The 12579-nt window shown below is 36.2% G+C and overlaps 1 protein-coding gene across 1 annotated transcript in view; it reads left to right on the top strand.

Annotated features, from left to right (window-relative positions):
* The window catches only part of ufm1 (ubiquitin-fold modifier 1), a 45632-nt gene that overhangs the window by 20281 nt on the left and 12772 nt on the right, over positions 1-12579 (top strand). Inside the window, exons 4-5 of the mRNA XM_061931313.1 lie at positions 4360-4399; positions 7933-7965. Of these exons, the coding sequence (XP_061787297.1) occupies positions 4360-4399; positions 7933-7965 (73 nt within the window). The remainder of the gene's footprint in view (positions 1-4359; positions 4400-7932; positions 7966-12579) is intronic.

Raw genomic sequence — 12579 nt, forward strand, 5'->3', positions numbered from 1 at the left:
CCATTCCACCCTCAAGGGTCCCACTCAAAAGTATTTAATTCATATATATATGTTTTTATATACATTGAACTCTAACATTTCTAGATCAATTTTAAATATATTTGTTGATTTTAAGTAGTTTTTTTTTCTTCTTTTTTTTGAATGTTGTATAGCAATTTTGTCCTTTTTGTCAAAAAAAAAAAACAAATGCAATATTCCTCCCCCTAAAATTAATTTGTCAATATTTAATGTAAAGTTATCTGAGCCTTGAACAGGTCAATAATTCATAACAACATTTATTTAATTCTTAATTATTTTTGAGCAAATATAATTGTTGATTTTAAGTAGTTTTTTTATTTTTTTGAATGTTGTATAGCAACGTTGGCCTTTTTGTCAAAAACAAATATGCAATATTCCGCCCCAAAAGTTAAATTATTCAATATTTGATGTGAAGTTATCTGAGCCTTAAACAGGTCAATAATTCATAACAACATTTATTATAATTCTTAATTATTTTTGAGCATTGACTGTTTTTTTATTAAAAATCCACATTATAGGTCCATTCCACCCTCAAGGGTCCCACTCAAAAGTATTTAATTCATATATATATATATTTTTATATACATTGAACTCTAACATTTCTAGATCAATTTTAAATATATTTGTTGATTTTAAGTAGTTTTTTTTTCTTCTTTTTTTTGAATGTTGTATAGCAATTTTGTCCTTTTTGTCAAAAAAAAAAAAAATGCAATATTCCTCCCCCCAAAATTAATTTGTCAATATTTCATGTGAAGTTATTTGAACCTTAAACAGGTCAATAGTTCATAACATTGATTTGAATTCTTTATGATTTTTTGAGCATTGACTGTTTTTATTAAAAATCCACCCTCAAGGGTCCCACTCAAAATTATTTAATTCATATATATCTATATTTTTTATATACATTGAACTCTAACATTTCTAGATCAATTTTAAATATAATTGTTGATTTTAAGTAGTTTTTTTGAATGTTGTATAGCAACGTTGGCCTTTTTGTCAAAAAAAATATGCAATATTCCGCCCCAAAAGTTAAATTATTCAATATTTGATGTGAAGTTATCTGAGCCTTAAACAGGTCAATAATTCATAACATTTATTATAATTCTTATTTTTGAGCATTGACTGTTTTTATTAAAAATCCACATTATAGGTCCATTCCACCCTCAAGGGTCCCACTCAAAAGTATTTAATTCATATATATATATTTTTATATACATTGAACTCTAACATTTCTAGATCAATTTTAAATATATTTGTTGATTTTAAGTAGTTTTTTTTTCTTCTTTTTTTTGAATGTTGTATAGCAATTTTGTCCTTTTTGTCAAAAAAAAATGCAATATTCCTTCCCCTAAAATTAATTTGTCAATATTTAATGTAAAGTTATCTGAGCCTTGAACAGGTCAATAATTCATAACAACATTTATTTAATTCTTAATTATTTTTGAGCAAATATAATTGTTGATTTTAAGTAGTTTTTTTATTTTTTTGAATGTTGTATAGCAACGTTGGCCTTTTCGTCAAAAATATTCCGCCCCAAAAGTTAAATTATTCAATATTTGATGTGAAGTTATCTGAGCCTTAAACAGGTCAATAATTCATAACATTTATTATAATTCTTAATTATTTTTTAGCATTAACTGTTTTTATTAAAAATCCACATTATAGGTCCATTCCACCCTCAAGGGTCCCACTCAAAAGTATTTAATTCATATATATATTTTTTTATATACATTGAATTCATATATATATATATTTTTATATACATAGAACTCTAACATTTCTAGATCAATTTTAAATATATTTGTTGAGGGAATAAGCGGTAGAAAATGGATGGATGGATGGCTTTTAAGTAGTTTTTTTTCTTCTTTTTTTTTAATGTTTTATAGCAATTTTGTCCTTTTTGTCAAAAAAAAAAAATGCAATATTCCTCCCCCCAAAATTAATTTGTCAATATTTCATGTGAAGTTATTTGAACCTTAAACAGGTCAATAGTTCATAACATTGATTTGAATTCTTTATGATTTTTTGAGCATTGACTGTTTTTATTAAAAATCCACCCTCAAGGGTCCCACTCAAAAGTATTTAATTCATATATATATATATTTTTATATACATTGAACTCTTAACATTTCTAGATCAATTTTAAATATAATTGTTGATTTTAAGTAGTTTTTTTATTTTTTTGAATGTTGTATAGCAACGTTGGCCTTTTTGTCAAAAAAATATGCAATATTCCGCCCCAAAAGTTAAATTATTCAATATTTGATGTGAAGTTATCTGAGCCTTGAACAGGTCAATAATTCATAACAACATTTATTATAATTCTTAATTATTTTTGAGCATTGACTGTTTTTTTATTAAAAATCCACATTATAGGTCCATTCCACCCTCAAGGGTCCCACTCAAAAGTAATTAATTCATATATATATTTTTTTATATACATTGAACTCTAACATTTCTAGATCAATTTTAAATATATTTGTTGATTTTAAGTAGTTTTTGTTCTTCTTTTTTTTTAATGTTGTATAGCAATTTTGTCCTTTTTGTCAAAAAAAAAAAATGCAATATTCCTCCCCCCAAAATTAATTTGTCAATATTTCATGTGAAGTTATTTGAACCTTAAACAGGTCAATAGTTCATAACATTTATTTAATTCTTTATGATTTTTTGAGCATTGACTGTTTTTATTAAAAATCCACCCTCAAGGGTCCCACTCAAAATTATTGAATTCATATATTTTTTTTTATATATATACATTGAACTCTAACATTTCTAGATCAATTTTAAATATAATTGTTGATTTTAAGTAGTTTTTTATATTTTTTTAAATGTTGTATAGCAACGTTGGCCTTTTTGTCAAAAAAATATGCAATATTCCGCCCCAAAAGTTAAATTATTCAATATTTGATGTGAAGTTATCTGAGCCTTAAACAGGTCAATAATTCATAACAACATTTATTATAATTCTTAATTATTTTTGAGCATTGACTGTTTTTATTAAAAATCCACATTATAGGTCCATTCCACCCTCAAAGGTCCCACTCAAAAGTATTTAATTCATATATATATATTTTTATATACATTGAACTCTAACATTTCTAGATCAATTTTAAATATATTTGTTGATTTTAAGTAGTTTTTTTTCTTCTTTTTTTTGAATGTTGTATAGCAATTTTGTCCTTTTTGTCAAAAAAAAAAAAAAATGCAATATTCCTCCCCCTAAAATTAATTTGTCAATATTTAATGTAAAGTTATCTGAGCCTTGAACAGGTCAATAATTCATAACAACATTTATTTAATTCTTAATTATTTTTGAGCAAATATAATTGTTGATTTTAAGTAGTTTTTTTATTTTTTTGAATGTTGTATAGCAACGTTGGCCTTTTTGTCAAAAAAATATGCAATATTCCGCCCCAAAAGTTAAATTATTCAATATTTGATGTGAAGTTATCTGAGCCTTAAACAGGTCAATAATTCATAACAACATTTATTATAATTCTTAATTATTTTTGAGCATTGACTGTTTTTATTAAAAATCCACATTATAGGTCCATTCCACCCTCAAGGGTCCCACTCAAAAGTATTTAATTCATATATATATATTTGTATATACATTGAACTCTAACATTTCTAGATCAATTTTAAATATATTTGTTGATTTTAAGTAGTTTTTTTTCTTCTTTTTTTTGAATGTTTTATAGCAATTTTTTCTTTTTTGTCAAAAAAAAAAATGCAATATTCCTCCCCCCAAAATTAATTTGTCAATATTTCATGTGAAGTTATTTGAACCTTAAACAGGTCAATAGTTCATAACATTTATTTAATTCTTTATGATTTTTTGAGCATTGACTGTTTTTATTAAAAATCCACCCTCAAGGGTCCCACTCAAAAGTATTTAATTCATATATATATATATATATTTTTTTTTTATATACATTGAACTCTAACATTTCTAGATCAATTTTAAATATAATTGTTGATTTTAAGTAGTTTTTTTATTTTTTTGAATGTTGTATAGCAACGTTGGCCTTTTTGTCAAAAAAATATGCAATATTCCGCCCCAAAAGTTAAATTATTCAATATTTGATGTGAAGTTATCTGAGCCTTGAACAGGTCAATAATTCATAACAACATTTATTTAATTCTTAATTATTACTTACCATTTTTATTAACAATCCAAATTGTTAATAACATCCCTTCGACCCTCAAGGGTCCCACTCAAAAGTGTTTACAGGATTTTTTTTTTTTAAATATGCTTTGAACGCTCAAATTTCTTGATCAATTTTAAATATATTCGTATTTTGCGTTCATTCTCTGCTTCTCTGCTTCACTTCTCTGCAGTTCAAAGTGCCCCCAGCCACCAGCGCCATCATCACTAATGGTGAGTGTTTTTCGAATGTTTCCTATTCAATAAAGACATGTCCAGAGGAAGCTATGGTCTTTTAAGTATTTGGGGTGCAAGGATTAGTCGACAATAACATTTGCCGCCCAATTTTATTTGACAACAGTGGCTCGTTTTCCCGGCAGGAGGTGGGTCCACCCCAGTGATAACATTAACATTTCTTCCTATTCATGCTAAAAACATCAATGTCTTGCTCATTTGGCAAAGCAGACCTTGTTTTTTATGGCAGTACATGTTTTACACAAGCATTTAATGCAAAAGTAGGATGTCGGACATCTGGAGGGAAGACGCCTCTCAACCTCGGTAGGAGTGTTAGTGAGTTGTGTGAAAAATAACTATCTTTTTAGCTTAAATCAGCCAGCTAAACGTTGTCGACATCGATTTTAAGTACTTTTCAAAGCAGCGTCAATTGCCAATAGTTAATCAATAGTCAATATATCAGTGTGCCGCTTTTGAAACATCACAAAATGCTTCTCTTTTAGAGGAAGTTAGATTTTGTTGTTTGTTTTCATTGCTGCTATTTTAACAGTTTTTAATACATAATCCCCTCAATTCCCCCCAAAAATGGATAAACTGGCTGGAATATAAAGACAATATAACATACATCCATAAACGTTGATGCATATGCAAAAGTGCAATATATTTATCTGTACAGTAATCTATTTATTTATATCTGCACCTTATTGATTTTTTACCCTGCACTACCATGAGCTAATGCAACGAAATTTCGTTCTTATCTGTACTGCAAAGTTCAAATTTGAATGACAATAAAAAAGGAAGTCTAAGTCTAATAATCAAGGTAAAACATTTTTTTTTAGCACTTTGCCTTCACTTTCTTTTTAATGGAAACAATTTAATAATCACTGTAACAGCTGAATGAGCAGTATAAATAAATATTTATGAATTAATTCGTCATCTTTGTTGTTCGTAAGCACAGGCCTAAAATAACTTTTAACCTCTTAAGGCCCAAGCTGTTTGTTTACATGCTTTTTTTTTCTCTCCTTGCTATTTGGGCTTATTGGACCCAAATTAGAGTAAAAACTAAGAATCATCTTTTTATATGAGTACTTAGTCCATAAGTACACAAACGTGTACTTCATGCTTAGTGACATGCTAATTCTTATTTTTACACTTTTTTTTCTTCCCAAATTCCATTGTATGTTATACTCTTCTGACACCACCAGATGGCAGTATAAGTGTCCACATAAGCGGCCGTAAGACCCCAATTCAGTAGTGTACACAATTTTGGAAATAAGAACTAAAAGTTGCTGTCCACGCATGTGGCCACTAAGCCTTTAGAGGTTTTAAAGGTGGATGGAAAAATTAGAGCCATTAAATACGCGTACGCTCTATTATCTGATTAGTAGACTAATCGTTAAGATAGTCGTTGACTAATCGACTATCAAAATAAGGGTTAGTTGCAGCCCTAATCTAAAATAACATCAGTTTGCAGAGAAACAAGTCTACGCTGCTTAAAGGAAGGGGGGGAAAAGACAGCAAGACAAAGAAACTTCCAGATCTTTGTATCCGCCTTGGGAATGTAAGAAGAAAGTAGAGGGGTTAGTGAGAAGTGGCTTGTTTTTTTGGGGGGAGGACGAGCAAAAACAAGAGTTTTTGTTGTTAAATATTGGGTGAGGCAGTAATACAGTATCAATCACAAAAAAACAATTTAGAGAGTAACCTTTTGACCAAAAGACAAACACAATATAAATGAGTGATCTTCGGCATCAGAACAATCCTTGTCCCACGTTGTTGGGATGTGTGGAAGACGGTGACAAGACAAACCAAGCAGAGCTATCTCCGTGCTATAAAAGAGTCGCGTCTTTTAGACACAGAACAGGCCAATGCAGGGAAGAGAAGAAATACACCATACATCACGTGAGGACTGTTACGACTAAAATATGAATTTTCACTCAATAAGAGGAATCATCTTGACATAATGGACTGGAATCTAATAATCTATGGACTAGACTCACACTATCAACTAGATCCACTATGGACTGGATTCTCACAATATTATGCGAGATCCACTATGGACTGGACTCTCACTATTATGTTAGATCCACTATGGACTGGACTCTCACAATATTATGCTAGATCCACTATGGACTGGACTCTCACACTATTATGTTAGATCCACTATGGACTGGACTCTCACACTATTATGTTAGATCCACTATGGACTGGACTCTCACTATTATGTTAGATCCACTATGGACTGGACTCACACTATTATGTTAGATCCACTATGGACTTGACTCTTACTATTATGTTAGATCCACTATGGACTGGACTCTCACTATTATGTTAGATCCACTATGGACTGGACTCTCACACTATTATGTTAGATCCACTATGAACTGGACTCCCACAATATTATGCTAGATCCACTATGGACTGGACTCTCACTATTATGTTAGATCCACTATGGACTGGACTCTCACTATTATGTTAGATCCACTATGGACTAGACTCTCACTATTATGTTAGATCCACTATGAACTGGACTCTCACTATTATGTTAGATCCACTATGGACTGGACTCTCACTATTATGTTAGATCTACTATGAACTGGACTCTCACTATTATGTTAGATCCACTATGAACTGGACTCTCACTATTATGTTAGATCCACTATGGACTGGACTCTCACAATATTATGCTAAATCCACTATGGACTGGACTCTCACACTATTATGCTAGATCCACTATGGACTGGACTCTCACTATTATGTTAGATCCACTACGGACTGGACTCTCACACTATTATGCTAGATCCACTATGGACTGGACTCTCACACTATTATGCTAGATCCACTATGGACTGGACTCTCACAATATTATGTTAGATCCACTATGGACTGGACTCTCACATTATTATGCTAGATCCACTATGGACTGGACTCTCACAATATTATGCTAGATCCACTATGGACTGGACTCTCACAATATTATGTTAGATCCACTATGGACTGGACTCTCACAATATTATGTTAGATCCACTATGGACTGGACTCTCACATTATTATGCTAGATCCACTATGGACTGGACTCTCACAATATTATGCTAGATCCACTATGGACTGGACTCTCACAATATTATGCTAGATAATAGATAGATAACCATCTGCGGTCCCCTCCAAGGTTTCTCAATGTCATCCCATTGGGTTGAGTTTTTCCTTGCCCTGATGTGGGATCTGAGCCCAGGATGTCGTTGTGGCTTGTGCAGCCCTTTGAGACATTCGTAATTTAGGGCTATATAAGTCAACTTTGATTGATTGATTGATTAAAAACTCCACTGTGGTGATGTTCCTATGAACACTGTTGTCGTTTATTGCATCAGATCTCATTAGACAGTAAGGTGTACCCAATGCACCACAAGGTAAGTCCAAGGCAGGTGTGTGGTTGTGTCACTGAGGTCGCCTTTACGTTTGCTTCTCGTTACATAGCAGATGGCGTCAATCATGTTTCTCATTTGTGCGCACGTTTGACTCGCGTTCTTTCCTTGCAGACGGAATAGGAATCAACCCCGCACAAACGGCAGGTGAGTGTTCTGCTGTCACCCTTCACAACACAACACAAGCAACAAACGCTGTCATTTTCCACCTACGAGGCAGCGTGCCATATTTTTACTTCACCCGTCCTTCCAGGACCTCCCATGAAGAAAGGGAAAAAGGACCTTTGGAACTTTTTTTTAAAGGGGACCTACACTATATTGCCAAAAGTATTTGGCCACCCATCCAAATGATGAGAATCAGGTGTCCTAATCACTTGGCCCGGCCACAGGTGTATAAAATCAAGCACTTAGGCATGGAGACTGTTCCTACAAACATTTGTGAAAGAATGGGCTGTCCTCAGTGATTTCCAGCGTGGAACTGTCATAGGATGCCACTAGAAATGTCCGATAATATCGGACTGTCGATATTATCGGCCGATAAATGCTTTAAAATGTAATATCGGAAATTATCGGTATCGGTTTCAACAAGTAAAATTTATGACTTTTTAAAACGCCGCTGTGTACACGGACGTAGAGAGAAGTACAGAGCACCAATAAACCTTAATTAAATAAATCCAATCACATAATATCTACGGCTTTTCACACACACAAGTGAATGCAAAGCATTCTTGGTCAACAGCCATACAGGTCACACTGAGGGTGGCCGTATAAACAAGTTTAACACTGTTACAAATATGCGCCACACTGTGAACCCACACTGTCAAGTTCTCCAGGTTTTTTCACAGCCTTGCCCGAACTTGAAAGGGCCAGTTGGACTCAGGAAGGACTCAAAGGGACAACTCAATCCTTTTTCCTTGTGATTTATTGATGTTTGATTTGAAGCAATAAAATAAAGTGGGTTATTGGTGTAGATGAATGGATGAACAAAATGAATAGTCGAATAGTGGGGGTTGAATAGGTGAATAGGTGAATAGCAGTATAGTGGGGGTTGAATAGTTTGATAACCTTACCAAACAGAAAAAAAACACATTAGTGTTTCATAAACATACAACATAATACAGGCTTTGCTTTTCTTTTAAATCAATCCAACCAAATTAATTTCCACTGATAAGGTCTAGGTTTAAGAATACATTTAAACATTTCCAACAATATGAATGAAATGAAATTTAAACAATCCATCCTAATTATAAGAATAAACTTAAACATCACAGATACTTTTTTAAATTTACTTTCAGTCAACTTAAACAATTGTGTAAACATCAGTGGAATTATCTTCTTTAAAGATTCTCCCCAGTGAAATTAACTTCTCTCCCTTGGTTTCCTCACCAGTTGCGTCTTCTGAGTCCAAACAGGAGCTGTCTTCCTTACTCTTAGCAGCATGTCAAAGGGGTGACTGACTGAAGCTCAAACATTTTGAGCATGTGCTCTGAGCAGGTGAACTCAATCAAACCAATCTGTTGGAAGCAGGTGGAGATTTTCAGCCCTCAGCTCTCACTGTTGCCCCTTCAGGCCTGGCGTGTGCTCTACAAATCAGTGGTGTTTGTGCTGCTCTGTACTTTGACTTGACACCTCCCACTTGACCTCTTGGTTTTTAAACCCAAGGAGGTCACATCATCATCTGTTCCGGCAAGTTTACCTTCCGTTTGCATGATGTTGTTCTTGTTCTTCAACTGGTATTAAAACAATGATCCGTCTGACGTCTCTGTGAAGAATGGTGGCCGGAATTTTACTTGAGTGCTGCTTTCCCTTCTTTTCAGCAGATTTTGCAGAGGAGAATGGATAGCTAGGAAAAGTCCTGATGTGCACATCTCTCACAATGCCCTTGCTGTCAGCGTTTACTTTGGTCACTCTGGCGAGCCGGTATTGTCCCCTTAGGGCGTTCTGGTCAGCCATCCAGACAACATCTCCAATAGCCACATTTCTGTGGGCAGAGTGCCATTTGGATCTCACAAAGAGGTTCGGTCCAGCAAGCTGACTCCATTTCTTCCAGAATCTGTCAACTTCTGTTTGTATGGCCTTTAGTCTCTTGTAAGGGTAGCCTTCAAACTCAAAGCTAGCTGGATCTCCTTTGGGTCCAGCCCGTCCAAGTAGAAGTGAATTTGGACTGATGTATTCCACACAGTCCTCCCGACTCTGGGTCCTGGCGTCAATGGGTCTCTCATTTGCGAGGTTGGAGGCTAAATACAAAAAAGTTTGAAACTCACTCCATGTAAAGACACCTTCACCTCCCAGACTGTGAAGGGCCCGCTTCACAGTGCGCACCGCCGCCTCTGCAGCTCCGTTCCTGTGAGGTGAGTCCGCAGGGTGGATTTTCCAGCTCCATCCTGTGCCATTCTTGGCGGCTTCACTCTCAATATTTGACTTTTCCAGCCGGTCAAGGAACAAATAGAGCTCTTTAAGGGCAGGTTTTGCACCCACAAAGTTTTTCCCAGGATCTGACCACAGCTTTTTTGGGTGCCCTCTCAGTGCTGTGAATCGTTGGTAGGCCAGCAGGAAGCCTTCAGCTGACTGGTCACTGACAACATGTGTGTGTATGGCTCTGGATGCCATGCAGCAGAAGACTATTCCCCATACTTTGAGTTTCACTTTCTTTCTCACCTCATCCTTCACTTCATAAGGTCCAAATAGGTCCACTGTTGTGTACTCAAAGGGATTAGCTGGTGTTATACGCTCAGGTGGAAGGTCACTCATGATTTGCTGGCATCTTTTAGCTCTGGCTTTTCTGCATGCAACACAATTGTTCACAATCTTTTGAGCCACTTTACGACCTTTTACCACCCATGCCTTCTTCCTCATCCGAAGGAGTGTTCCTGCAATCTCTTCATGGTTGGCATTGTGTGCTTCTTGGGCAAGGAGAGTGGATACCCATGCATCATAAGGTATGATTGGCACTGCTGATTTTTCTTCATTAAAAATCTGACATCTTCCTCCACAGAGCAAAAGTCCAGTCTGTTCCTCTCTGAACACAGCAAGTCTATTCAGTGTGGTGTCCTGAAAGATTATGCCTTCTTGGGCTGCAAGAAAAAGATCCCTGAGCACATCTTCACACTCGATGGCAGTGAGTACTGCTTGCTTGCACATTTGTGGTGATTTTTCCTGATATTTTAGCTTACTTGAGGCTGAGCGTTTGATCAGAGTTTGCCACTTCCTGACTGCTCTCCATACCCAGGCAATGACATGGATCAGCTTGGTCAGGCTGCTGAATTTCTTTATGTCCAGGATTCTTTGTACAGCAGAACCGGCAGGTGGTCTTCGGACTTGGATCTTGGACTTTTGTTCACAAGAATTGTGGTCATTTCTGACATGAGTAGGTTTCGGAGTTTTTTCTATACTAGATGGCACATCATCCTGGTTTCTTTTTGCCTGTGCTCTGGTTACCACTGCTGTGAAAGACTTCCTTTGAAACTTGTCAATGCTCGCTTTGGCATTCGCAGCAACCTCTTTGGCTGACTTTGTCGGCCACTCATCCACAGGATGTTTTAGAAACTCTGGTCCCTCCTGCCACACAGAATCCTTTCTAAGGTCCTCTGGTGATGCTCCTCTTGTTATGAGATCAGCAATATTCAGGTCTCCTGGAATCCATCTCCAATCTTCAATAGACGTGGACTTCTGGATCTCTCCAACTCTGTTTGCGAAGAAGGTCTGATATCCGTAGCTCTCTCTTTGGATTGATCCCAGAACAGTTTGACTGTCCAGCAGATGGAGCCAACATTCAATTTCCATCCGACTGTGTTTTTCAATATACCTTCTGAGCCGTGTAGCAAAGACAGCACCACAGATTTCAGCTTTCACTGCCTCTCCTTTCTGGTCGATGGGTGTGAGCTTGGCTTTGGACTCTGTCAGTCTGACTTGAATGCCTTCTTCAGTCTCCCATCTGAGGTACACCACAGCTCCATAGCTTCTGTCACTTCCATCAGAGAAGGTTATTCCCCAGGGTTTTCCAATCCGATTGGCTGGTGTGAGGCTTCTGTGGAAGGTGATTTGGCTGAGGCGCGTGTATTCCTCAAACAGTGAGATGGCTTCTTCTCTCAACTTTCCAGACAAAGGTTTGTCCCATGTGTCTCTGGTCAGAGTTTTGCTTCCAGCTGCTTCTTGAAAAGCTTTCCTGACAAGAATGGCACCTTTCTGCTTAGCAGGTGTGACAAGACCTATTGGGTCGTACAGGCTAGCGACCTGGCTAAGCAGTTGTCTTCTTGTCAGTGGATCTGGAGTTTCTTCTCTCACCTCTCCCACCAGGAGATTTTGGCCCATTCTCATCTTCTTCTTTCTTCTTGAGAAATTGATGGAGGTCATGGGGTAGAGTCTGTCTTTTCCAACGAGGTATCCAACACCAAGGGCTTTGTTTTCATCTTCACTCATCTGATTTGGGAGAATGAGGATCCTGTCCGATGAGGATTTCAGCTCTATTGGTACAGACTCCCGCCTCCCACTTTGGCCTGATCGGACCCAAGGCTTGAGAAAGAACCCGCCTGACTTTAGGATTTCCTCCACTCTTCTTGTATTTTCCTCCAGCTGTTCCAGGTCATTATGGGATGTCAACAAATCATCAACATACGTGTCCTCTTCCACGATCCTACATTCCTCTTTCAGGTGAGCGAACTTGGGCAGCTTGGCTGTCTCTCTCATGGCGAGTTGTGCGATGCACCCTGCTGGTCGATCACCGATGTTGACTCTGGTGATGGCATATTCCTCAATTTCTCC

This window comes from Nerophis lumbriciformis, linkage group LG37 (genome assembly GCF_033978685.3).
Source record: "Nerophis lumbriciformis linkage group LG37, RoL_Nlum_v2.1, whole genome shotgun sequence".
Taxonomy (NCBI): Eukaryota; Metazoa; Chordata; class Actinopteri; order Syngnathiformes; family Syngnathidae; genus Nerophis; species Nerophis lumbriciformis.